General features: G+C 42.4%; 1 protein-coding gene across 1 annotated transcript; it reads left to right on the top strand.

Annotated features, from left to right (window-relative positions):
* The first annotated feature begins 104 nt into the window (after positions 1 to 104).
* Positions 105 to 27,670, top strand: TMEM179 (transmembrane protein 179). The gene is made up of 4 exons (XM_075926461.2): positions 105 to 818; positions 6,544 to 6,681; positions 8,431 to 8,509; positions 17,005 to 27,670. Exons 1-4 carry the CDS (start codon positions 517 to 519, stop codon positions 17,182 to 17,184), a joined length of 699 nt encoding a protein of 232 aa, XP_075782576.1. The 5' UTR covers positions 105 to 516; the 3' UTR covers positions 17,185 to 27,670.
* The last annotated feature ends 185 nt before the right edge of the window (positions 27,671 to 27,855 follow it).

Consider the following 27,855-nt stretch of genomic DNA (forward strand, 5'->3'; position numbering starts at 1 on the left):
TGCGGAGCAATTTCCCCCTTTGCAACTGTCAGACCCGGGGGGGAGGAGGGGGAAGCGAGGGATGGAAACCAGAGCAAAAGTCCGCGGCGGGTCCCAAGACTTTGCGCGGGCGCGCAGGCAGCGGCGGGCCCTGCTCTCCAAGTGCAGAGCAGGTCTGGGGGCGGGCGCGGCTGGGCCAAGCTTTGCTAGGCGGCAGGCGCTGGGGGCAGGGTCCAGCGGGGCCCGAGGCTCCTGTCAGCCACAGGGGCCTGCAGGGCGGCGTGCAGACACGGGGAGGGGCGGCTGGTTGCAGCCCCGTTGCCCAGGGCTGCCCCGCTCACGTCCCAGGCCTGGAGTCTGGCGGGTGGGGGCGGCTGCGCCATCGCCGCCGTGCGCCCTATCGGAGAGGCTGGGCTGGCGCCGGCTGCGGCCTCCCGCGCTCAGCCCGGAGGAGGGGAGCCCAGCGCGCATCCTCCCGCTGCTCCCCGCCCCCCGGCCGGCTGCGGCAGGCTCCCGCCCCCGTGCCCGGCCGCCGCCATGGCGCTGAGCAACCTGCTCTTCGCCCAGTGCGTCGGCTACTTCCTGGCCTTCCTCTGCAGCTTCGTGGTGGTGGTGCCGCTGTCCGAGAACAGCAACGACTGCCACGGCCGCTGCCTGCTCTTCACCGAGGGCATGTGGCTCAGCGCCAACCTGACGGCGGAGCGGCAGCGCTTCACCGTGCAGGAGTGGGGGCCGCCGGCCGCCTGCCGCTTCAGCGTCTTCGCCGGGCTGCTCTCCCTGCTGCTGGCCGCCGCGCAGGCCTGGCGGACGCTCTTCTTCCTCTGCAAGGGCCACGAGGAGTAAGTAGCGGGGAGGGGGAACCCCCCAGAGCCTGCCCCACAAAACCTACCAGAGCCTTGCTCCTCCCGTCCTCCCCCCGAGCCTGTCTGGCCTCCTGCCAGAGCCTGCCCCCCCAAATCTTGCCTCCCTGCCAGAGCCTGTCCCCCCAAGCCAGAGCCTGCCCCCCAAATCTTGCCTCCCTGCCAGAGCCTGCCCCCCCAAATCTTGCCTCCCTGCCAGAGCCTGTCCCCCCAAGCCAGAGCCTGCCCCCCAAATCTTGCCTCCCTGCCAGAGCCTGCCCCCCCCCCCCCCAAAAATCTTGTCTCCCTGCCAGAGCTTGCCCCCCAAATCTTGCCTGGCCTCCTGCCAGAGCCTGCCCCCCAATCTTGTCTCCCTGCCAGACCCTGCCCCCCAAATCTTGCCTGGTCTCCTGCCAGAGCCTGCCCCCCCAAGCCAGAGCCTGCCCCCCAAATCTTGCCTGGCCTCCCTGCCAGAGCCTGTCCCCCCAAATCTTGTCTCCCTGCCAGAGCTTGCCCCCCAAATCTTGCCTGGCCTCCTGCCAGAGCCTGCCCCTCCCCAAATCTTGTCTCCCTGCCAGAGCCTGCCCCCCCAAATCTTGCCTGGCCTCCTGCCAGAGCCTGCCCCCCAAATCTTGTCTCCCTACCAGAGCCTGCCCCCCCAAATCTTTCCTCCCTGCCAGAGCCTGCTCTGTAGAATCTGCCCTGCAGAATCTGCCTCCCCACCAGAGCCTGGCCCTCAAACCTGCCAGTTTTCCCCCCAGAGCTTGCCTGGCCCCCTGCCAGAACTGGCCCCTAGAATCTGCCTCTTTGTCAGAGCCTGGCCCTAAATCCTGCCTCCCTGACAGAGCCTCCCCAAAGATTGCCTTCCCTCAGAATCTGCCTGCCCCCTACAAGAGCCTGGACCCCAGAATCTGCCTATCCCCAAATTCTGCCTGCCTGCCAGAATCTCTGCCCCAAAGGCTGTCTTCTCCACTAGAGACTGTCCTCCCAGAGCTGTGTTCCCTAGAACCTGTCCCCGCATTTGCCCTTGCCCATCCCTTGATGGCTGCTCCAGATCCGTGGGGCCCACCACAGAGAGGGGCTGCTCTGGCTGTCTGCTGCTTGGGGTGAGCCTGGGTATGCGCAGGCAGGGGCTGCTCCGGACACTTGGAACAGCCCTTGCCTGGGGTGGGCCCCAATGTGTCACAGACAGGGGCTGGCGCAGCCCCCTCCTTTTAATTGGTTAACCCGTTAAACATCATGTTTAACCAATTAACCAATTAAATGGGATTTTACATCCCTACCACAGACTAGAGATGTTAAAAAGTAGTTAATTAGATAAGTGTGTAACTGCTGGAAATGTCTTCTGAAAATACATGCTGCAGGCAGTGCACGCTGGGAGCCAGCTCCTGGTTGCTAGCCCCACTCCCAGGGAGCCAGCCGACTGCACTGCGGGTTCTGCTGTATAAGATTTATTCTTCAGAGCCCTCAGTGCACAGTAGCAGCCAGCTCCCCAGGAGCCAGTGTGTGCCGGAAACTAGCTTTTAAGCCAGCTCCTGCCATGAACTGGCTCCCACCTCCGACTTCGCTCCTGGGGAGCCGACTGCCACCCCAAGCTCCTGCCTCTGTATCAGAGGCAGCAGCTGGCTCCCGGGGAACCGGTGTACGATGGGAGTCGGCTTTTAAGCCCAGTGCATACATGCTTATCCGTTAACTGTTTAAACAGTTATACTGTTACATCTCTACATCAGACCCACCTCTTGCATCTGAGGCTCCACCCTTTCCAGGGCCCAGAGCTCCCCTACTTGCCAAGGAAACCGGACTTAGTGCAGGGCGTAGCAGTAAGTCCTGGCATTTACTTTCACCTCTGGTAGGTATAACTTCAGTACCAGGAAAATTGGTTAAGTTGGCACTTGATAATGGGGAATAAGAAATACATAAAGGCTATGTCTAGACTGCCCCCTCTTGCACAAAAAAATGCAAATGAGGCAAAGCGTGGAATATCGCCACACCTCATTTGCATAATTAATGAGGCGCCATTTTTGCGCAAGAGGCTTTTGTGCAAAAAGGAGCTGTCTACACAGCTCCTTTTTGCACAAACCCCTCCCTTGCACAAGAGCTGTTCTTCCTGAAACAAAGAGGAAGAACGGCTCTTGCACAAGAGGGGGTTTTTGCGCAAAAGCCTCTTGTGCAAAAACGGAGCCTCATTAATTATGCAAATGAGGCACAGCTATATTCCATGCTTCATCTCATTTGCATATTTTTTGTGCACTAGGGGCAGTCTAGAAATAATAAAAGGGTAGTGGAAACAATAGTTAGTTATGGAGTAAATTAAGATGTACAGAGTAAGGCGAAGGCTGTGAGCTCCTGTGGCTAGGGCACTGGACTGGGAGTCAGGAGAGTGGGGTGCTGCTCCCCACTTGCTGGTGACCTGTTGTGTGACTTTGGATAAATAAATTTTTGCTTCTATCTTCCCTTCTATCCTTTTCCTTACAATCTAAGTAGACAAGATCACTGGGGCAGGGACTGTCCTGCTATGTATTGGCTGAGGGGGCTCATGGGCTGCCCACCACTGCCTTAGACTATCCAATATTAAAAAGTGCCATAACAGATCTACAATCAAACAATAGCTCGCTTTCTTAGAACTGAAGCTTATCCTATAATACAATCCTAATGTAAGAGGTTTTTAATGCACTTTGGGGAAAAAAAGTGTGTTTTTAAACAAATATCATAAACCTCAATTAACTATACATGATCACTTCCAGATGCATTTTATTGTTTATCGTTTAAAAACAGCTTATTTTGAAGAAACAGAACTAATACGATTTTTAATGGTGTATTTTGTACAAGACTTTTATGATTTTTGATCTATTTCCAAACTTGGGTATTTATTTTGTTGTGCTGTTTCTTTGTTGGGATTTTTTCTTTATGAGTTGCTGTTGAGATTCTTCCATTTCAGCTGAGCATTATCCTTTGAGTAACACTATTCATAGTTAATGAAATGTTAATCTGGGTAAGAAAGGATTTGGAAGGCTGCTATGTGTTGAAAGCCAAGATCAGACATGTTATAATAAAATACACAAGTAATAGAACCACATAATGTCAAAATGTAGTCTAATAAAACAGAAAAAGGGAAGCTCCGTGCCACACCCACATTTGTCATTGCGAAAAGCAAATGTAGCATCCAAAGTGAGTTATGCTGTGCTAACACTGAGCAAACGTCCATGAACATTTCAAACATGACTGAGCCACTGACCCTGAAAAAGGCCCTTCATCGATGTAGAAGAATTTGTTCTCTTTGGGAATCATAAACAATGATGGAAGGTCGTTCAGTAGAAGACGTGATTTAGTGATCTGAGAGCAGGCCAGAGAACCAGGGACCTCTTCATTCTAACCCTAGCTGTGTCATTGGCTTTTGTGGCTTGGTCAAGTCACTTAAATTCTTTCCCTTATTCTGCTTCGTCTCCCCCCCAGTTTCCTTCTCTGAAAGATAGGTATAAATTTGTTTATCTGCTTAACAGGAATTTCATGGGGATTAATTGACTTGCTCTGTAAAGACAAAAAGCAGTTTGTGAATGCTAAATGTAATTTATATTTTATTTTCTCATTATCACGAGTTAAAACATTTGACAATGTACATGTCCAATGACAGCTGGAGGCTCCTCCAGCCAAAGTCAGTGTAAAAAGGAGTAGAAACTGGCTATAAATGTGAATGCTTCAGGAGACAGATCTTGTGTTTCTGGAAGACTTGCTATGCTGAAGTCCTTCTCCTGAAAAACCTAAAATAGCTAGAAAATATGGTGGCTCTATATCAGTGTTTCTTAAACTTTTTAAGGCTGAGGAACACCAAACAATAATTTTTTTTATGAGGAACACTGAGGATTTTTTGTTGGGGGGGAAGGGGGAAAGTTTGCCTGCCCCTTTAAGAGTGGCCATTTTGAATTCTGTAGTTCTCCGCGGCACACCTCTGACTGCCTCACGGCACACTGGTGTGCCATGGAACACAGTTTAAGAAACACTGCTCTATACTGTCCTTGATCCTCACAGACACCTGGTACTGAAAGCAATAGGAATTGCCTTTGATCTCATGGGTGAAAAATGTCATTGGTGGCAGGATTTTATCCATGGTATTGTAAAGGGCCCAGTATTTCCTAACCAATTGTTAAGGTTCACCGCCTGCAACAGCAGCAAATAGCTCATAAGGATGAAGAATCTGTCATCATTTTTCTCAAGTGTTTTAGTATCAGTGTATGTTCTGGCAAGGACTGTCCTCGTTTCTGCAAATATGATGGGAAATAAGACACACATAGCATCGCGCAGGTCTCTGTAAAACAGCGAGAGTGGGAAAACCTGACATTTGGTCAAGTCAAGGGTGTTTGGACACACAGTGCTTGGGTGTGGGTGCAGATTTTATCACTAGATCAGGGGAGAGTTAGAAGGCTTTTATCAGCTAAATTTCATGAACTAGAAGGGAGGGATAAACAAATCAAAGGATTTCCCCTGGTTCATTTTTAAGAATGATGGGGAAGTTCCAGCGCCCATCAGCTTGGCAGGTACTGGATGCTTGCTTGGAGAATATGTTGATGTACTGCAGTCCCCCAAAGAGAAGGACCCCTATCCAAAGCAGTTGCCTAGAACTGGCCATGGATTCTAAATTGTGTCATATCTGTATTCTGAAAGTGCTAACCTGCAATGTTAACCCAGATCATCAGCTGGTATAAACTGATATAGATACATTGAAGTCAACAGATCTATGCCAGTTTACACCAGGTCCTCACCTGGCCTGGTATGCACATTGCACATATATGCAATGAGCCCTTTCCCATGCTGCTAACAGTATGGCTACATCTACACTGGCATGATTTTCCGGAAATGCTTTTAACAGAAAAGTTTTCCGTTAAAAGCATTTTCGGAAAAGCGCGTCTAGATTGGCAGGACGCTTTTCCGCAAAAGCACTTTTTGCGCAAAAGCGTCCGTGGCCAATCTAGATGCGCTTTTCCACAAAAAAGCCCCGATTACCATTTTCGCGATCGGGGCTTTTTTGAGGAAAGCAAATCTCTGCTGTCTACACTGGCCCTTTTGCGCAAAAGTTTTTCGGAAAAAGACTTTTGCCCGAACGGGAGCAGCATAGTATTTCCACAAAAGCACTGACAATCTTACATGAGATCGTCAGTGCTTTTGCGGAAATTCAAGCGGCTAGTGTACACAGCTGGCAAGTTTTTCCGCAAAAGCAGATGATTTTGCGGAAAAACTTGCCAGTCTAGACACAGCCTATAAGTTTAGCTGATTAAAATAATTATGGTTATCAGTAGTATTTTGTTTTATTTTTAGTTTTCTTTTTGTAGGCAATTTTTGTCCCAATTATCACTATAGTCATAAAATAATTTTAGCTCCAGTTACTATATAATTTAAGTTAATGACATTTATTTTAACAATGGTGATTTTCATCATTAGAGCTAATGAAAGACGTGCTGTGTGTGAGCAATCACACAACTTAGTATTTATGATTCAGGATAGGCCTCCTACATTTAAAAAAAACCCGCAAGAGCTTAAGTGATAGGCATAATAAGAACCAACATCATAATCCTTAGCCTGTCAATAGTATTAGGCGTTCTTAATTAAAGCAGATGTGTTTCAATTGGAGACTAGTATCTTTCATATGTGCCCAGTGCATGCTACTTACAGAGACTGCTGATGCTGTGTTTCAGCTGTTTATGTGTTACATTTTTCTTCCCTTTTATTGCAGCTCTTTCTTTTATGCCTTCCTGAATCTGCTGATCAGCGTCTTTGTGGTTTTTGTCATCTTTATTGCTAGCACTATAGTGACTGTAGGATTTAACATGTGGTGTGATGCTGTTACTGAAAAAGGAAGCATGCCAAATAGGTTAGTATTGAAGAAAAAATTTCCTGATTCACATATGCACAAATAAATGGAGATATTACCAAATATAGCTATTAAATGCACAGAAAGCAGATAAGGAAAGGTATTTTATACCTAAAAGTCTTTTTATAAAGGTATGGTTATTAGTTTGTGATCAAAATAATGAATAAACCTTTTGCTGATTGTCCGCATGAGAGAAAAGGACGCTATAGTTATTACATTGATGTTTCACTGCCTATTAGAGACAGAGTTGTATGGAATAGCACAAGAAAGATTTTAAAAAAAAACCCACACACATGCAACTTTTATAGACTGTTGCGGGGATGTGATAACTTTCTAGTGAGGGAGGGAATGTGGTCTTTTGATCAGAGCAGGGGACTGGGAATCAGGGCTCCTGGATTCTGAATCCTACTTCTGCCACTGACTCAGTATATAACCCTAATCAAGTTGTTTAGCCTCTCTGTGCCTCAGTCTACCATCTACAAAATTAGTATAAAATTTTGGCCTTATAGTGGCATTTACACCCAGAGATTCTCAGGTAAAAAGCATTGTATAAGTGCAGTGTTCTGAGGTCCAATATTATCTTCAGAGTTATAGAATATATAGTTAACAAAATAATATTTGGCTTCAGTGTAGGAGGCAGATGAATTTTTCAAATCAAACTAATATCAGTAAAGAGATAAGAAAAAGTGACATTTTATGTCATATGATATTGAATAACGCTACTACTAGAGCATTCATTTATGTTTCATGTGGTCATATGTTGTAAAATGCCATAGTAAATGTTCTGTTTAGGGCTGCAACGATTAATCGAATTATTCGAATATTCGGTTAAAAATTCTATCTCAATTACCACAAAAAAGCGTAATCGAATATTCGGATAAGAATCCAAGATGGTCGACACCACTGAAAAGGACAGAGAAGAGCCTTCAGAAATCAGCCAAGATATAGAAAGACATCCTCAAAATCCTGGGATTTTTTTCACAGCACCAATAAAAGTCCGAGTTATTTATAAAATCGGTAGTCAGCCTCTCTTTTATCATCACTGTATCTTCTCCTTGCTGGAGCTTCTGAAACAAAAACACCCACACAATCCCTTCTCCTGAAGCCTTCCTTGATGATGTCAAAAGGTAATGGAGGCTCGTACACTTTGTTGTGTTTAAGTGTGAAACAAACAGCTGGGGCAAATACAAATGTCTGTGCTTGTGCAGGAGGTCGTGGGGTGGGCGGTGGAAATAGAGGGTTTTAAAGCATATTATTTGCATAATGAAGGTTATGCTACACATTTCAGAAAATCAATGTTGTTCATTTACATAATTAAATATAGATTTAAAGAAATGAAATCTCTTACCTTAATGTTAGAAGAAATTGGCAAGCAGCCCAGTTCTGGCAATAATTGAAAGCTTATTTGATAGAATATTCAGCTGCTTACTATTTGAAGCTTGCTGACTTTATTCTGATATTTCCATTTAGGATAATGGAAACTGATTAGGACTATTTAACAGTTTGTTCTGGGAGTGGACATAACAAAAGAAGCCTATACTTATTTCAAGGGTAGAGGAATAATCTTTTTAATGGCAACACAGTTATATGTATGTTGTTTATAGCTATGAGCTTGCGCTATTACCTAGAAAACCATTCTAGCCATGGCAGTTCTTAAGCGGCTTTTTCATCTATTCGCTTGGGCTGGTTATTTGGAATCTCTAAAGTAATTTTCTTTTCTCTCTTTCCTCGCAATGCCTTCTCATGTAGCTGTGAAGAACTACAGGATATAGATCTTGAACTGAACTTAGAAACTTCTGCCTTCTATGATCAGTTTGCTATTGCACAGGTAGGTCAGAACAAGATACAAGAATGTTTCAGTTAATTTGCCATTTGGACATGGACATTGTTGCTCAGCCAGTATCCACTGGAATCATTGGGAATGTTTCCAATGACTTCAGTAGGTGCTGGGTTGTGCCCATAGTGATGGGCAGGTTTCTTGTGTAAAAATTAAAAATAGATGTTTTCAGCTGCTGCACGGACTGCTTTTATTGCTCATTCCTGAAATGTAACTGTGTTAGCAAGGGTCAATCTTGCGAAGTGCTGAGCAGTCAGATCTAAATCCAACAAAATATTTAGTCTGGGAGGTTTCCAAGGAGCCTATGGGAACTAGGAACCTAACTTCCCCTGACTTGTGTTGGCATTTGGCTTGTGTTGGCATCTTACCTTCCTTCCCCCCGCCCCTTAAACATTTCAGCCTTAAGCAATGCTTAATTTAAAGCATGTGAACAGTCCCATTGACCTGATTGAGATTTCTCTTGTGCTTAAAGTTAAGCATGTGCTCAAGTGTTTGTGCTGGATTGGACCAGGGTACTTAGCACCTTGCAGAGTCAAACCCTTAATAGCATAGGACAAGAACATATGAATGGCTATAGCAGGGGTTGGCAATCATTTTTGATGAGGGGCCACTCCAAGATTTTTGAAAGTGGTCAAGGGCCACACTCTTCCATGAACGGAGGTTGGGTGCAGAAGGGAGCTTGGGGTAAGGGACTGGGGTGCGGGACGGAGACTGGTGTCTGGGACGGAGTTGGGATGAAGCAGGCGGTTGTGACCTAGGGCAGAGGACTGGAGTGCAGGGGTTTGGGATGTGACCTATGGTAGGAAGGGATCGTGATCTGGGGCAGGAGATTGGGGTGCCAGATCTGGGAGGGAGTATGGGTGTAAGAGGGGACACAGGGTTTGGGTATGTTGAGTGGTGGTTGGGGCGGGGGGACAAAAGAGAGTTGGGGCAGGAAAGGGCTGGGGTTCCAAAAGCAAGCTGTGGCCAAGAGATTTACTTACCAGCTGCCAAACTAGCCTGCCTGCCTGCAGAGCTTAAAATGTTTCCCAGCCAGCCTGCCTGCCTGGCCATGTACTTCATGAATAATTGAGCCGAGGAGAGGGGGTTTGATTCTTCTTAGCTGTCTGTTATTCTAACAAGCAGCTCCCATTGTCTGGTTTCTGCCAGAAACCGGCCAAGGGAATGTGCTGGGGGTGGGGAGGTTCCTAAAACTCCCCCCCCTCTCCAGTTTTAAAACAGAAATGGAGCCCTACAGCTGTGTTTCTGCACTGTGGCTCCCTGCTGCCTCCGCAAGCCGAATCCGGTGGCTTGGTGGGCTGGATGTTGCTCACGGGCCATATTTTGCCCAGGCCTGGCCTATATTGTGTTAAACCAATGGTCCGTCTAGTCCAGTGTCCTGTCTTTGAAAAGCAGTTCCAGACGCTTCAGAAGGAATTAACTGAATAGGGCAATTTCAAGTTATCCATCCTCACTCGTCCATTCCCAGCTTCTGGAACACCCAGAGCATGAAATTAAATCCTTGACCATCTTGATTAATGACTGCTAGTGGACCTATCTTCCATGAACGTACTTAATTCTTTTTAGAAATTCTTTTTAGTTATACTTTGGGCCTTCCTAACAACTTCCACAGGTTGACTGCATTGTGTGAAGACGTACTTCCTTTTGTTAGTGTATGCAAATGGTTTGCATGCTCCTGGATCAGAGACGCAGACTGCTGAGTGGAATGGACCCTGTCCAGGAGCATGTGAGCTGCTTGCACACAGTACTGCATGATTAGGGACAACTGCAGATGAGCCTGGTACCTGCCCCAGTGGGCAGGACTGGGGGCAGTACAGCAATGCAGGAGAAGCTGCCCAGCTGGTCATTGGCTCCTGAGAGCAGCAGCCCAACATCTGGCTGCTTTTGTTCCTACGGTTCCTGGTGTCCCTCTTTTCCAACATAATTGTACCCAAACTTTCAGAGGACTGGGCCTTTGAGACTGAGATTGGCCTCTTTGTCCTGCGCATATCCTAATCAGTAGTCCAAGAAAGCTCTTTAGCCATTAAATACCTCTCTAGGGCTATGTCTAGACTGCAGGCTTCTTTCGAAAGACGCTCTTTCGAAAGCATCTTTCGAAAGAGCCTCTTTCGAAAGATCGCGTCTAGACTGCAGGCAGATCTTTCGAAAGAGCAATCCGCTTTTTCGAAAGAGAGCACCCAGCGAGTCTGGATGCTCTCTTTCGAAGACGCCCTATTTACATTGAAGAACGCCTTCTTTCGAAAGAGGAACTTTCGAAAGAAGGCGTTCTTCCTCGTAAATTGAGGTTTACCGCCATCGAAAGAAAAGCCGCGTTCTTTCGAATTAATTTCGAAAGAACGCGGCTTGAGTCTGGACGCAGGGGAAGTTTTTTCGGGAAAAGGCTACTTTTCCCAAAAAAAACCCCTGAGTCTGGACACAGCCTAGGAATGTGACCAAATTATCATAAAAGGAAGGATAATTTTGGCCAGCCCACTCTTATAGTCATCTCATGAATCTGCAAAACCAAGAGTACTCTTCTGTACTGTGGGTTTTGTGACACAGCCACGTCTATATTAGATGGATCAGGTTGAACATTTTGATCTTACTGCTTTGCTATATTGATACCTCCACTTATGGAATCTGTGGGCGCTTAATAGTTGTAGTCACTCAGAATCATGCGAGTATTTCACTTTTCAACTGGGAAGATTCTTCAGCAGCTTCCTCTGCTGTGTCATAGTAGGCCTTATGGGCTTCCCCACACAAGAAAGGCACAAGGATACTGGCTCACTGATCTCTGGAGTAGGCCTCACTTTGGGTTCTTTCAAATATGCTTCATCATCACCTGTGTCATCATCTTCTGCAGACAACTGCTGGCCTTTAGGGATTGTGTTCCATCCTAGCCACCTCCCAGAGGCTATGTCTACACTGGCAGGTTCTTGCGCATGAACATCTTGCGCAAGAACTCTTGCACAAGAGTATGTCCACACTGCCATGTGCTTTTGCGCAAGAGTGTCCATGGCAGTGTGGATGCTCTCTTGCGCAAGAAACCCCTGCCGTGCATCCACTTGTTAGAAAAGAGCATAGTTCTTGCTCAAGAAGCACTGTCTTCCAACGCTGTACTGTAAAGCAAGAGTGGGCCGGCCATGTGGACACTCTGCGGGTTCTTGCGCAAGAAAGGCTGTTCTTGCGCAAGAACCCACCAGTGTCAACATAGCCAGAGTGTCCAAGGCTTTCAGCTGTCTTACTACCTCTTGTAGGGTTGCTTAGTCCTGTGCCTCCTGGATCATCAGTATTTGATTTGTTTCTTGTTGTATTCGTATAGATTTCTGCTGAGTGGCCATTTGGACTCTGGTAGCCATTGGTTTTACCACAGTGGCTAATACCACTGCCATCTGATGAGGGCACCCATTCTTAGGAATTATTGTCTCAGCCTCTGGGTAGTCTTCTATGTCAAATCTCACTCTGACACCATGTGTGGCCAGGCACCTTCCTTGCTTTGTCAGCTTCAGAATTTCTCCATCTGGTGATGAGGGCCTGGAGTAAATCAGTCCTGCTCCAGAGGTTATTAATTCTTCATTTTGGTTTATTTTTCCAGTATTTACAAGGTGGTCATTAGGGAAGGGCTCTTAAGCAAAAAACAATCACAAAAGAAATACATTTCCTTACCCCTTTCCTGGGGCTGTTCCCTTTTTACATTGTGGTTTACTTGTGGTTGCCACACCTTCCCCAAACAGAAGTTAATTTGGTTGTTTTCCCTATAGGAAGGAGAGCAGCCTATGACTTAGGAGAAGCCTTTTCTCCATTCTGCTTCTAACCTTGCTATAGCTTGGTTTTCATCCCTTCTGCCTCTTTCTCACTAGAAGAGGGGTTTTTAGAGGTCCCCGCCAGGCTCAGGGGTGTCTCATTAACCTGAGATAACCTCTTTTCAATTCACAGAGAAAGGATCATTCACCATTCTGGGGCTGACATGCCTGCCTTCCACTCTCTTATAGCTACCAGGTCTGACTTTGTCACAGGCTATAACCTATTTAAGAAAAGTGGTTAAGAAACTTGAAAGACATTCTGCCCGGCTATTGGCCTGATTCACCATTGCATTACTCAAGCATAGGCAATGCTAGACTGAACCCAACTCAAGGTCCATCTTATTCAGGATCCAGCCTCTGACAGTGACCGATATCAGATGCTTTAGAGAAAGATGTAAGAACCCCCCACAAAATCTCCTCCTGGTGTGTAAATAGTTAGATTGATTGAAGCCCTGAAACACAAGGTTTAATATCCCTTTCAAAATGCCCATTGACATGAACTATGGTAACTCTGGATACAGTATTCTTGGCTTCCATATAAATGCCCATTCCCTTTCTGAATCTTGTCAAGGTTTTGGCCTCAATGACTTTGTGACAGTAGTTCCAGTTTAACCTAGACTTGTTGAATCACAGGTTAAGAAGAACAATTTTTTTCTCCCTCCTTGTAACAAGCACTTGAAAATGGTTATCATGTCCACTTGTGTTATCTTCTCCGAACTAAACAAACCCAATTCTTTCAATCTTCCTTCACAGATTGTTTTTTAGACCTTCAATGATTTTTGTTGCTTTTCTCTGGACTTTCTCCAATTTGTCCACATCTTTCCTGAAATTTGGTGCTTAGAACTGTAGACTACTCTGCAGTTGAGGCTTAATCAGCATGGAGTAGATTAGAATCACTTGTGTCTTGTTTACAACATTCCTGCTAGCACAGCCCAGAGTGTTTGCTTTTTTGTTTTGCAACAGTGTTACACTGTTGACTCATATTTAGCTAGTTTTTCACAATGGCCCCCAGATCTCTTTCCTCTGTATTCCTTTCTAGGTAATCATTTCCCATTTTGCGTGTGTTCATCTGCTTAAGCGTTCTCCTTAAGTGACATACATTGGATTTGTCCTTATTAAATTTCATCCCATTTGTCCACATCATGTGTTTTGTGAGAAACTGTTTTCTGTTATTAGTTTTGAATTTTCCACCTTTTAATTTCACTGACTATCCTCTTGTTATTGTGCCAGATCTGCCTTCTATAGACAATTTATTAATTTACATATCCTCTCTGGGTCTTTTGTAAGAGAACAATCCCAATCTTTTCAGTCTCATTTAATGACTAGTTTCATGCCCTTGATCATTCTCCTTTCAATTTTTATGCAGAATAATTGTGTTGAAATCAATCAAGTTATGTGGGCCTAAAAGAGAAGTAAAGCAATGGGGAATCAAACCCTACATGTTTATAAAAGCGACGAGGAGTCATGTGGCACCTTATAGACTAACTGAAGTAGGAGCATAAGCTTTCTGGGCAAAGACCCACTTCGTCAGATGCATGTGCATCTGACGAAGTGGGTCAATGCCCACGAAAGCTTATGCTCCTACACTAAAGTTAGTCTATAAGGTGCCACAGCACTCCTCGTCGCTTTTGCAGATTCAGACTAACACGGCTACCCCTCTGATACATGTTTATAATTTTCATTTAATTGTAGTAGCCTCTTAAAAGCTCATAAAAGAGTTTCTCTCTTTGCCAACTTTATCATTCATTTTTGGCCAGTATTTTATTTTGCCGTGGTTCCAGTGCAGGAAAAACAAGTGCAAGCTAGCTGCTATTATGTCACATTTATTTATTTGTTCTGTGTTCACTGCCATAGTATATGACTGGCCACTCAGGCAAAATGTCATAAATCCTGCTTCCAGGAAAGTCAGTGGGATGAGCACAGTTACGAGAACAGTGTGTGTGTGTGTTAATTTCTCAGTCAGGGATTAAAAACCACCCAAGTTGTTTATTGCTCTCAAATGGTTACTATGTTAACATAGTACAAATTCTGATCCTATAAATACAGATTGTGCTTCATCACTGTTTCCCCTATGTAGGTGTAATTTCATCGTGTTTCCTTTGCTATATATTAGTGTCTTTATCACAGTCATTTCCAGCTTTTATGGTGTGTAGTGTTCCCCTCACTGGCAGTGGGAGGGTTGTGTAAAAATACATGGTAGGATATCACTGAGTAAGCTAGAATTATATACCCACCTGCAGACACTGGGGGCATTATGGACAGATTATGTGCATTTGGCTATAATAGAGAACGATGCAACAAAAAATTCTGCTTCATACAGTGTTTGCCAACGTATACAGAGTTTCTGTGGGAGGAAAGTTTACTTTGGGGCTTGTTCTCCTATGCATATTACAAACAGTCTGGTCCCAATACCACTACTGACCTATCATGTTCAGCCTGTGCTGCTTAATTACTGCTCATACATTAGTGAAGAGTGAAGGTGCATTTGCCAGATTCTTTTATGCCAATGAAAGGAAAGACAGTTCCAGCCCACAGGACACAGACCTGCTAGAGTGTAAGGGAACCCTGAAGCAGAATATGTGAAAAAAGATCCAAGTGGGGAACAAAATCCTTTAGTGCTGTCTGTTAGTATCATAAGATGCATTAAACAGAGCTGGCAGGTGGGATTTTCTTTGTCCGCAGTGATAATGGTTTTAATTGTCCGGGAAAACATGGCCTGGTATAATACACTGGTGGCCCAACACAGCTGTCGTACCCAAGCACCACTTTCAGTGAATACATTGGGAATGATTCCTGAATAAGAATTACAGAGCTGGGCCCCGGGTAAACTTTGCATGAAGAAACTAACCAGTTGGATAACAATACCATTCATCTGGTTGCGCAGAACTTTCCTTTGATAATCTCTCATTAACGGAAATATGCTAGATTTATCTGGAGTCTTTCATGTTGAGTAACTCCCAAAAGACATAGAAAAGCCATTTCATGCAAATTTCAGCCTATACCAAGGCCATTTAAGAGAGAGCTGCAATTTTGATCTTGCATTAATGAAACGTATGCAGATGTGAGACATTACTAATTAGACCAAATGAGTGTGATTTTAATATTTTCTTAATCCATATTCTTTTTATATAACTTACTGCTATTTTTAAAGACATTTTATATTGGTGGACTGAGATGCAAATAAGGATAAGAACATGCGAAAGATTTTCAAAAAGGATTTAAGAGTGTAATGTCTTTAATAAGATGAGATTATTATTATTTTTATTTGGATTATTAGGGATTAATACAGCATAATACAGAAATAAAAGATTAATACATTGCTAATGAATCTGGAAGATAGAAGTGCAGTTGGTGAGACTCTTAAAGATCTTGTGCTTACCATGCTTGTATTTATACCTGACTCAGAGAAGTTTCACAATTTTCCCTGTATTAATTTATCCCTGTATTTAATTCATTTCTTATTTGTCTTTTCTGACACATTTTTGAAGACACCAACATGCCAATAATTGATTATATCTAGACATATTTGTAAGTTTTAATGTGAAATACACCTTAAATTCTGAAAAGTTTTACACGGCCCCTCTACAAAAACAGGACAGACATTTGCAACAGTTTCTTTGTTTTAACCATAGCATTCCAAAAGTCAGCAAGTAAAGTATCAAGAAAGTTGTTTGCCTTGCCCTGTCTCTCTAAAATGTCTCTGTATCTAACACTTCATATTTCATTTTGATTTAACATAAGTAAAGAACATTTTGAAAGAAGCTTAACTTTAATGCAATTCATACAAAAACATGTGTTTATTTTTATATATAAATGTGGTATATACTACTAATGTTGTGTATATGATACAGGGTGCACCTCTAAAATCCGGGATTTTCTAGTCCGGCAACATCCGTGGTCTGGCATAACCATGGGTGTTGCAGGATCAGAGAGTCCCAGTGCACTGCAGGTAGGTGGGGACCCAGGAGCCTGTACGCATCTCAGTTGGGCTGTGAGGAGGGAGCCCAGAGCCAGCGCGTGGCCACGGCTCAGTTGAGCTTCGAGGGAGGCTGGAGCTGGCACAGCTCAGTTGGACTTTGACGGGGGTCAGAGCCATGCATCTCAGTTGGGCTTCAAGGGGGCCCAGGCCATGTGGCTCATCTGGTCTGTGAGGAAGCCGGCACGTGGCTCAGCTGGGCTGGGGAGGAGCCATAAGCTAGCAGATGGCTCAGCTGAGCTGCAGGGAGAGCCAGGAAGCCGGCAGGGGCGGGGGCTGAAATGACCTCCCCTGATCTGGAAAAATCCCTTATCTGGGACCAGTCAGGTCCCAAGGTTGCCAGACCAGGGACAACCTGTATAACACTGTAGTCTCTACAGACTTTCTCTTAGCTCCATACAGATTTTATTAGACACAGAGGGATACTAGCCGCCAAACACAGCAAAAATGCCTGAAGGCTTAGTGGACTAAGAGTATTTCACAAGCTATGGTAGTAATCCTATTACATATGCTCATCGTTGTTACCGTGAATATTTTTTCACTTTTAATTTTATAGTAAATGAAAATGGGATCACTAAGCTGAAAAGACCGAGAAACAATGGGTTAGATCATATGGTGTGAACTGGCAAAGTTCCATTGAAGTCCATCCAGATGAGGCTCTGGCCTTATAAGGGTTGGTTTTATCTCAACACAGCATTAACCTCTCTACCATCTCTTTTCCTGCCTAGTTTGGTCTCTGGGCTGCCTGGCTGACTTGGCTGGGAATTACCATTTTGGCCTTCTTGAAGGTTTATCACAACTACAGGCAGGAAGACCTGCTAGACAGCCTGATCCACGAGAAGGAGCTGCTGCTAGGACGCTCCTCTTCACGAACCTTTTTGCAGGATGAGAAAAGTGGCATGATCTAATGTGTAAGCCACTCAACAGCACAGGTTGTTAATTTTGTAGTTCATTGCCACTAGCCGAAATCAAGAGAATTGGTGAGTGTGTGAAATCATTGCTTTCCTGAACAGAAATTTAGTTTAGAATTACACAATCCTTCAATGAAAAATTGTCAGAAGACATATTTCTGTTAGGATATTTACTTTCCTGTACATATTGGGAGCAGAACTAAGGCTGTGAATAAAGATGGCTGTTACTATTGGGATTCTATCATGCATAAGAACGGTGCTAGCAAAACCTTGCTTAAGACCACAAGTTTAATATGGGTGATTTTAACATCATTCTAGCTAGCACTGCTTTAGTCCACATAGTGATAGGACCTTTTCTACCCCAACGTTTTCTGTATATGTACAAAATATTGAGAACAGTGTTATAACCCCAGCTCCTCTTTGATTTGATCACTTTAGAACATGTAGAGCAATGTACCTGACTATATACTTAACATTAGAGTGACATTCATACAATGATAAGTTATTACAGTATCTTATAAAATATGCTGTATATTTTTGGAGGGATCATAGAGCCTATTTTTGTTTTTGTTTTATCTTAGACTTCAGCATGGCCAGCATTTATTACCGTGTAGTAAAATGTTATTTAACTAGCAGTAACTGTAGCTTGCATAGTAAGAGATTAATCTTAATATATTATATTAATGCTTGCTCATTCATATATGCAATTTGATCTCTAGGACTATATACTATTCAACTTCAAGCATTAGAGTTTACTTGTGCTATTTATCTCAAACAGGATATGTGAAATTATTATGAATAGCTGCTTATTAGCTGTATGAATGTCTCTATTAGTATAGTAAATGCAAAAACAGCTCAGTAATCATATAGTTGATTCTTTTATGAACTGGGTTATTCTCTCCTCCCCTTCCATTGGCCAGAAGCCTTTAATAATTGCTCTAGGGGTCAGTATTGCTACCCTGTAAAGGGAGCAGAGCTGTTAACTTTATGAAGTCCATGAGGGATTTGCGATTGCTCTTGATTTTACCTGGAAAGTGCTCAGATGCTAGGATAATGGGTGAGCTTGTAAAAACCCTAAAATAGATAAAACAATTAGGAATATAGATAACTCAGATGGCAGTGGAATTATTAATGCTTGAGAATGAATGCCTTGTTAGTATAGAGAGAAACAAGGTAGATGAGGTCATATCTTTTATTGGGCCAACTTCTGTTGGAGAAGAGACAATCTTTTGCGCTTACAAAGAACTCTTCCTCAGGTCTGAAGAAAGCTGAAGATGTGCTCTGTGTAAGCTTGAAAGAACCAACAGAAACTGATTCGATAAAAGAGTTAGCTCTCAAATATCCTGAGACCAATATGGCTACAACAACACTTCAAACCATAATTGTTAGTGTACATTTCTAGTCATCAGGTACAATAGGAATCTGAGGCCCCAGTGTAGCAAAGTGCTTAATTTTAAGTATGTGACTAATCCCACTGATTTCTGTAAACTGCTGAATCACAGTCACAAAAATCACCCAGACTTACAACAGTTCTCTTGCAAAGATTTTGTTGTATTTGAGAATCTAAGAGTCTGTGTATAGACTAATGATCAAATTGTTCCCATATGAGAGAAAAACCTATGTAGGGGATGTGAGGCTCCATGAAGTGTTCAGTCAAAGAACCCACATCTTTCAGAGCTCCAATAATTACCAAAGATCAGATCTGTTTTCACAAGGTTTCCAGAAGCAAGATCCATCTGCTCAGAGGCCCTGTTACCATGTTCTGGGTTCCTAGCCACAAAGGAACACAGTTCCTGCAAGAGCTGCACTGCCGTAGCATTCTCCAGTTGTGAACGCATATTCCCACAGGTGCTGACTGCCTTGCACCAATCCACTGTTTCCCAAAAAGAAGGGAACACTTGGCCCACAATTTTTAGTCTGGTTTTGTAGAGCATTTTTATTCTAGGAATTAATGCTCTATCGCTGTCCCATTTATTCTTCAGCTCAGTAGACTAAATCTGGGATTTTCAAAAGAGACTAAGGGAGTTGCAAACCCAGTAGGATTCGGGCATCTAACTCCCTAAATTCCTTTTGACAACCCCAGCCCAAATTAATATTATACAAACAGATGAGCAAATGTCTCTATTCAACTGAAGCTTCCTGCTTTCAAAACTTATTTTTGATACTTAATTTCTCCAGGATCTTAATTTATCCTCAGTTGCCTGTTGACAACAGTTCACTGAGTACAATAAAAGAGAAATTTTGGGTCAGAAACATTTAAGCTAGCTTGTTAAATGTGAAAAAATGCAGAAGACCACTCTAAAGCCAGCGGGCAGAGTTAATTCACATCTAAATTACTCTGGTTTCCACTCTGGAGCAGGTGGAATAAATTGATGTAGCTAGTTAAGATGGTTCATTAAGGAGGGGTTTAAAAGCAAGGCACTTTTCAAGGAAAGCTCCCTAGTAGTTGGAAGGACGAGGACAGAGATAAGCAGCTATGAAGCTAGTTTATAGAAGGCAAACTTCTGAGCTAGATTGTCAGAAGTAGTTTAGTTTTAATCTAGCTGAGCCTGCCTTTTTGCTTGAGAACAATTTTGCTCTAGTTTTCAGCCTGAGAGAGTTCTCTGTCAGCTCATATTCTAAAGATGAAATACCCAAGCCAAACTAGTTGTGCCAAAGTGAGAGTTAGGGCAGAAAATGTAGCCTTGGAAGAGAATGCAAACTTACTCTTTTACATTTTGCAGTATCCAATTTAAACTCTTTCCAGCTGTAAATTATCAGGGCACTGTTGAGTTAGGCTTTGATAGAAATGCTCCATTATTTATGCATCACCATTCTTTGTCCTTTCAAATTCTTCTTTAATTTATATTATCCAAAACCATGCCTGAGAACCCTAGGGCTGCGTCCAGACTGGCAAGTTTTTCCATTAAAAGCATTTGCGGAAAATCATGCCAGTCTAGACATAGCCTAGTTGTTTAAGGAGGTTGTACAGTGAATGTAAACGAACTCAGTACTTTTTGGAGGGATTGTAAGGAGGAAGTGCTTCAGTTTATTTTATGTATTTATGTGTTTAATTTTGTTATTCCCTCCCCCTAGATGGCTACTGCGACTGCCCATAACAAATATGTAGATACCTGTCAGGGGCTTAAAAGACCTTAAAAATACCTTGCCTTTATAAGTTTTTGCTTAAAAGCTCCCCAAGGCCATAGATGCCCTGGCCTCGGGAGGTAGCTGCCATCACCAAGTGAAACAAAAGAGACCCCTTTCTTCTTGAACCCAGGAAGGAAGCACTTGGACTTCTTCCAGAGGGGTATCCCCAAGCTCTTTTACCACAAGAGAACTTGGAAAAAAGAGAAAACAAACTGTAGTCTCTGGTAGCTGACGTCTCAGCCATAGGCACTCATACACAGACACAGACCTGTTCCTTCCAGGACACACAAATCAAATCATTGCCTTAAAAAAGGTGAGTTTATTAACAAAACCAAAAAGATATACTTGCTAAAGCATACTTGGCTGCTAGATGTTACAGAGCAACTAAGAAAAGAGCAGATTATAACACAGAGAAAAAATTAAATCTCTGGGCACAGCTTAAATAGTAAATGGTGGGTGGAGGCAGAGCATGTGGATTTTACATAGAGAAGTTTTACCAAACATAAAATAGAGAAAAATAACCTGATCATGACTAAATATACATTTTACAGGGAGCCTTATTTATTAAAATGTAAATAGACACTGTTCAGTTGTATTTCTACAATACCAAGAAGATATTGACACACAAGTAACCTGCCATACCAGATCCATTCCAGATGCTCTGGCTTCTACCGGTATCCTTTTTCTGTTAGCTCCTTGGTCCAAATGGTTTTGCAATGTCCATTGCTGTCAGAGGACATTGTGCTAGGAAATTTAACTGATGTAATTGATAAACTGTAAACACGTGGTTTTGTTTTTTTTTTAAACCAAAACTTTTTTTTTTCAAAGAGAACTCAAGTAACACAATAGTTTGGAGCAAAGTGTTTTTTAAAAGGTCATAAAAGCTTATAAAGTCCTGTTCCTTAAGTATTCAAAGCATTATATAGTGTCTCATCCCTGAATAGTCTCCCTTGGGCATCTCATAGTTTAAAATTTTGCAGCTTTGCTTTGGGAATTTAGCAGTGTGTATTGGTTTATGATGCTGCTGAGAGAAATAGATACTACAACAAATGAAAGCTCAGATGAGCATGCATTTACTGATGAAGATGCTCAGTATCAGAGAGGTGGGGTTGGTAAGTGTATGTGGGAGAGAACCCGTGTGTTTATCTATAAAGCCACGCTAAAGGGGTTGTTAGGATAATCCCCATAGTTAAACCATGATATTGATGTAAAATATCCTGTAGGCAGAGTGCGTGTCAGAATAGTTTAAATTTCTACACCACCTTTTTTCTTTCTTATTTATCTGCACGATGCCACTTAAGATATAGATACCTCTATGCTTTGTCAAACAACATCACTGTTAGGCACTAGTAGTCACACTATCCCTCATGGTTTATCCTCATTTACAGAGCGTTAGGGATTACTGTTTACACTTTGTGTAATCTTCAGCAAGATAGCATAGTTAGAGGAGAAGGTAGGAGAAGTGTTGCGTTCTGTAGATTGAAATACATTGAAATCTTGCATGACTGGAGGATGACATTCCCTTAGAACAAAGTTCCTAATGTAACAAATGTGCCTTGACTCATTGCAAAGTAACCCTTTGTTGGAAATATTGTTAATTGGGACATACTTAGTAATTCTTCTTCAAAATAGCTACAAATATCTTATAGTATATTTTCTTAAAAACTTTAACCCTTCATTTCAGAACTGATTCTTCTTCTGCAATAGCCTAGCATACGACATAAGGCCCAAAGCAGTTAGCTCATTTTTTAACCAATGATCTATCACTGAAGAAGAAAAATGTATGTAAACTATGATTACACAATGGGACTATAGAGAGGAGAACTTATTTTTAACCCCAGGGATTATTGAATTTAGATGAGAGAATCAGAAGCCAGATCTACAGCTGGTGTAAATTAGATTGCTCCATTGAAATCAACAGAGCTATACTGATTTACACCTGCTGAGAATCTGACAACTTGTATTTAAAAGCATTTGATTACTTATTTCCCCCTTCAGAGCTAAATATGCAAATATGAGGTTAAATTGACAGGAGGCTTTGGTACATGTTGAACTTCTCCAGTTTAGTACCTTTGGGACTTGATCAGTGCCGAACCAGAGAATTTGCTGAACCTTGGGAGGTCAATATTGTCTAGCAGCATTACCAATACTTCCACTACTTACTGGTCTCCTAGAAGACATTTAGGGGTAAATTACAGCTACATAAAAGCACAGAACATTGAGAGTCAGGACTGGTGGCTGTAAACAAACTTTATGGGGCTGTGGGACATTTGGCCACACCCATGATAAGTCGACATCCAGCTAACTAAAATTATCCTGGACCACAGATGTTGCTGGACTAGAGAGGTTCAACCTGTACTAAGTCACTGAAATGGATGACAAAGCTGGTCAGTCTCTAGTGTCCAGTTATATGGTATCTGGGCCATCAGAATCTTTCTGAATATTTGTTTTTCTTATAGAACGAGGTGTACCGGTAGTTCAGAATAGGAAGTCTAATCCGAACTACCTACTCCGTGCTGCGTGTAGCCGCGGGCACGGAGTCTGAACTAGCGGGGCTTTAAAAATGGCGGCGCCCGGCAAGATGCAAATGAAGCCCGGGAAATTCAAATCCCGGGCTTCATTTGCAACTTCGGTTGCCTACATTAACCACCCTAGTTCGAACTAGGGTGGTAGTGTAGACATACCCTCACTTACTCAGCCTCTATTGAATTTATAGTCATAGAACTTCTTGCTTCTTTATACAGATTTACTATGCCCGTTTCCTGGTGCTGCTGCAGTTAGCCTCTGCTGATTTTTGAGATGCTAGAAATCAATGACACACTGACATTGTGTGAAAAATTGATTTTTTTGCATTGTCTTTAAATACATCAATCCACGCAACTGTTTTGTTAAGTATAATTTAAAATGAGAACCCGCCAAACCAGAATGATCTGCAGACTATTTAATACAAATTACAAGCATTTTGGTGGCTGTGGTGTTACGCTGTAAACAAACACATTGTTCATAATTCCTCTCCTCCGATGTTTGCATCCCAATCATTCTATGTAAATCACTCACAGTTGCTTGAATGGATCCTCTATTATGTATAACGAGCCAATTTGACTTACCATATAAAAAGGTCAGAATTACATTCTCTGATGAAGATTCAGCTTGGAGTTTGATTCAACTTTTGTTTCTACTTCCTAATAAGAATGAACACCCTTAAACCTTGAGGAAAGATAATATTGAGATGCAGATATGAAATCTGCATGTAAGACTGGCCAATCCCTGATGGAAATGTTCTTTTTAGTCTAATTAGGATGTTTGTTCTGCAGGCAAAGACCCTGGAGACTGCAGTGCCCTTTTTAAAGTTTGTCCTAGGACGAATACTAGTTAATGTACGTCTAGTTTCTATTTTGCACACAATGAGAAAAGGCCTATGTAACTAACAGTTTGGGAAATCTTGTTTTAAAATGAGTCTATCCCTGATTTCCCCAAGGCCAAAATACACTGCTTTCCCATTCTTCTCTGCCTTTAGAAAGAGTAAACTTTTCCTGCATTATATTTCAACCTTCATGGACAGCCACACCTATAGCTACACAGCAATATGTGTGACCATACCATGATAAATTATTTTTAATCCTTATGCTTTATGGAGAAGGATAGCTCTCTCATTTACTCCAGGCACAAAATGATCAGGCAACCATTTCAGTCTCTCAAAAACTCTAATCGTGGTGTCCAAAAAGAGTAAACTTCAATGTATAGACACCTAACTTATTGCACAACATATGAAATGCAAAGTATCCACGAAGCTGGTTGATTAATAATGCCTCTTTGTTCTAATATTGGGCAATGTATTAGTACAATAGTGCTTTCTTGTGGGATTCTGTTAAATGAAGCTCTTGAGTGTCTTATGTCTGAACAAAAGATTGTTTGAAGTGATACTACAAAAATATTGCATTAATGTGAATGTAAATACCCCACTTTTAAACATGTCTACCTCTAATAGCTACAGTAACTGTTCAAAGCATTGTGCCTCCAATTTTCAAAAATATCTAGCTGACTTCGGCATCTAAGCCCCATTTTCAAAGGGAACTTAAGCACTTAAATCTCATTGACTTCCAATGTACCTTTGGCTAAAGTCAGTTTTGAAAAATGAGGTGTAGACTCCTGATTCACTTAGCCTCTTTTAAAACTCCCTACAGGTCTTGTTTCACACAAGCCCCAAACCTTACTCCCATTGACTCTAATTGTAAAAAGCACGTTCATAGAGACAAGTTCTCTGCTGGCATACTTCCAAGCAAGGGAGTGGAATATTTGACTCATGTATTTTGGTTATGTCTACACTATCAGCTAGTGGTAAGATTCCTCTGCTTGTGTACATGTGACCCAAACACCTAGTGGGTGTGGTTCACTGTTCCATGTAGTGGCACTGAGACCACCTACAGAGAGAGAGAGAGAATGAGAGTGCTCTACTGCCTTAGCTGAGAGCAGGCTTGCTTTTAGCTCAAGCTGTAGAGGCCCATGCACAAAGGTCCAGAGCATTACATACACATCAGCAATCTAGCATGAGCATATATAGCAGTGTAGGCTGCAGTAGCACGGGTAGCAGCAGTGGAGACACAGCTAAGATGGGCTGAGTACCCAGCCACCTGAAACGTGTGTCATGTACTGGCACGGATAAGCCATGTGGCATACGCTGTCACTGTTGCTACTTGCGCTATCATGGTTACACTGTTATTAATATGCTCACTAGCTCAATGAGCAGTGGAACCACACCCCTGGTATAGACACAGAAAGTACCCTTACGAATCATCTAGTGTGACCGCCTTTATTACAAAGTCCATAGAATTTCACCCTGTAATTCCTGCAGGGGATTGAATTATTCTTCCTTACGATGTGCATGAACCTTATCAAGTCCAATAATTTGTGCATGAAATAGAGCATGTCTTTTAGAATGATATCTGGTCTTGATCTAAAGTGATGATGAATTAGCCACTTCCCTTGGGAAAGTGTTCCAGTGGTTTTAACCCTCACTGTTAAACATTGACTTCCCTGGTGCATGATCAAGCCCCCAGAGTGGAGTATACTCTTCTTGTTATACCATGGTCATCAAGATTATAATTTAACAAAACGCTTTTGTAAATGACCTTGAACAATTGCTGAATAGCATCTCTAGGGAAGAAAAGACTGCACTGGTGCTCACAACCATCGCAGAATGATGGTATTGTAAAGGAAACCCATTTTAAATAGGATAGGAAAACAAAAAGGGGTTGGCTGCTGTTCCTGTGGATACCTTATGTGTTTTAGGCTGCAAACATTTGGCTCTAATGTCATCTAATTAATGTAACTCTAATCAGTGAACCAAATTTATATTCTGTTTCCCTATCCAAACTGTGCTTTAGAAATTGATAGTGTGAGTTACAGCATGGGGCTAAAAGATTTCTACAGATTTCTTTACAAAAAATGCAATTGCCATCTCTTTGCCTGGCTCATTCTTCCTAAAAAAAATCCTGGAAAATTCAGAGTGCCCCAAGAGTTTTACTAACATTGTAGAACCACTTACTCCTTATTCCTTATGTCTCTATTTGAGACAAGAACCGCAAATGGGAACTGGAGAACACAGCATCCACCTAAACCTGAATTCAAATGGATAGCAAAGACAGTGAATGCATTTGACATGAGAGATTTAAACATTCATATTCAAAGCATGATGGTCCAAGTTCTTCAGTCCCTATGTAGGCAAAACTGGCAGTCTCTTTAGTCTTCATGTTGCTCATGTGGTCAGTGCGGGGTCAAGTGGTATAGCTTTTATATAATGCAGGTTAAACAAATCTTTTTGAAGACCGTACTGGTCCGCACTTAGCTTTTGTAGGGATTTAACTACATCAGTATGACCCCACCCCCAATATAGACACAATTATACTGGTATAAAGGTGCTTAGATTGGTATAGCACATTTTTTACCTGAGTGGACAAACTGAAATATCTCTCTGTCTCTGAAAGCTGTGCCTTTAACACCTGCATTTCAAAGTATAAGAAATAACACTGGGTCTTTCCCCTATCTATGTAGCTGGTGATCTGTATAGTAAAACAGAGTGGGTGCATCTAGACTGGCAAGATTTTGCACAAAAGCGGCTGCTTTTGCGCAAAAACTTGCCGCCTGTCTTCACTGGCCGCGAGAATTTGCGCAAGAACACTGACTTTGTAATGTACAAAATCAGTGCTTCTTGCGCAAATACTTTGATACTTCCGCTCAGGCATAAGCTCTATTACGCAAGAATACTTGCGCAAGAGGGCCAGTGTAGACAGGAGCATTAATTTCTTGCGCAAGAAAGCCCGATGGCTAAAATGGCCATCGGAGCTTTCTTGTGCAAGAGAGCGTCTATACTGGGCATGGATGCTTTTGCTCAAAAGCAAATCTTTTGCACAAAGGCACATGCCAGTATAGACGCTCTCTTGCGCAAATACTTTTAACGGAAAAACTTTTCCGTTAAAAGTATTTGCGCGAAATCATGCCAGTCTAGATGTAGCCAGTGAGTATTCCAAAATCACAGTACAGTTGCTATTATTAAAAGGAGATCATTAACAAGGTCATTGTAGATGTAAAGGGTGTGTCTTTCATATGTTATTGCCTGCAGAGATTTAAAGTGTACCTTTGCTGTTTGTTTAATGCAGAGCCTGAATGCATCTGAACCTCTTCTGGATGTTTCATGATTTATATATTTGTGAACTGTTGTCTTTTCTTTTCTTGTAACCATTTGGAAAAAGCTTTATGAGAGCCTAGATTAACATTATTTAATCCTGCTGAAATGATCTGTGCAATAGAGTCTTTAGGGCACAATTTTAACAGTTTTCATAATTTTTTTAATTTCTAAAACCAAAAGTGGGCCAGATCCTTAACTGGGATATTTGGTGTAGCTCCACTGACATTATTGGAGCCATGCCTGTTTACTCTGATTGAGGATATGTCCCTGTGTATTTTCAGTGTTAGCACTCATCCATAGTGCTGTTTCTGTTGGTTGAATGCTGGGGATAAACTGCATGCAATTTCACAGAATTGCCAAGTCTGAATGTTTATTATTGTGTATATACAGTAATGAAGGGGATGCAGTTTACTTATCTGGGGAAAATCAGTTAGTAGAATCTTAACAGAACACTTTGTAAACACCTGGCAAAATGGAAATTGTGAGCCTGAGCTTCTGCCAGAACTTGCACTGGCTTTAAGGGGAGCAGGATTGAGTTCAGTGTAACTAATGTACCCTAGTATTATTGATATTGAATGAATGTGTTTTTATATTGAATGCTTTTTGCTGGACAGTGCATTGTGCTTTTATGATTTGAAACTAGACACAAATAAATTATTTGAAAATTCAGTGTTTTTATGCCTGTCTTTTGAATTTCAAATGGAATAATTTTGGGCCTTATTCTCATCTAGCGAGCTGCTAGAATGATGAGAGAGAGGCTTCAAACATTGCAGTCTCACCTAGCATCAACAAGGACAAAATGATCTTCACTAGCAGTAAATGTTTTAGATCCCTATTACAAAATGAGTACAATT

Source organism: Pelodiscus sinensis, chromosome 5 (genome assembly GCF_052426305.1).
Source record: "Pelodiscus sinensis isolate ZL-2025 chromosome 5, ASM5242630v1, whole genome shotgun sequence".
In the NCBI taxonomy this organism is placed as follows: Eukaryota; Metazoa; Chordata; order Testudines; family Trionychidae; genus Pelodiscus; species Pelodiscus sinensis.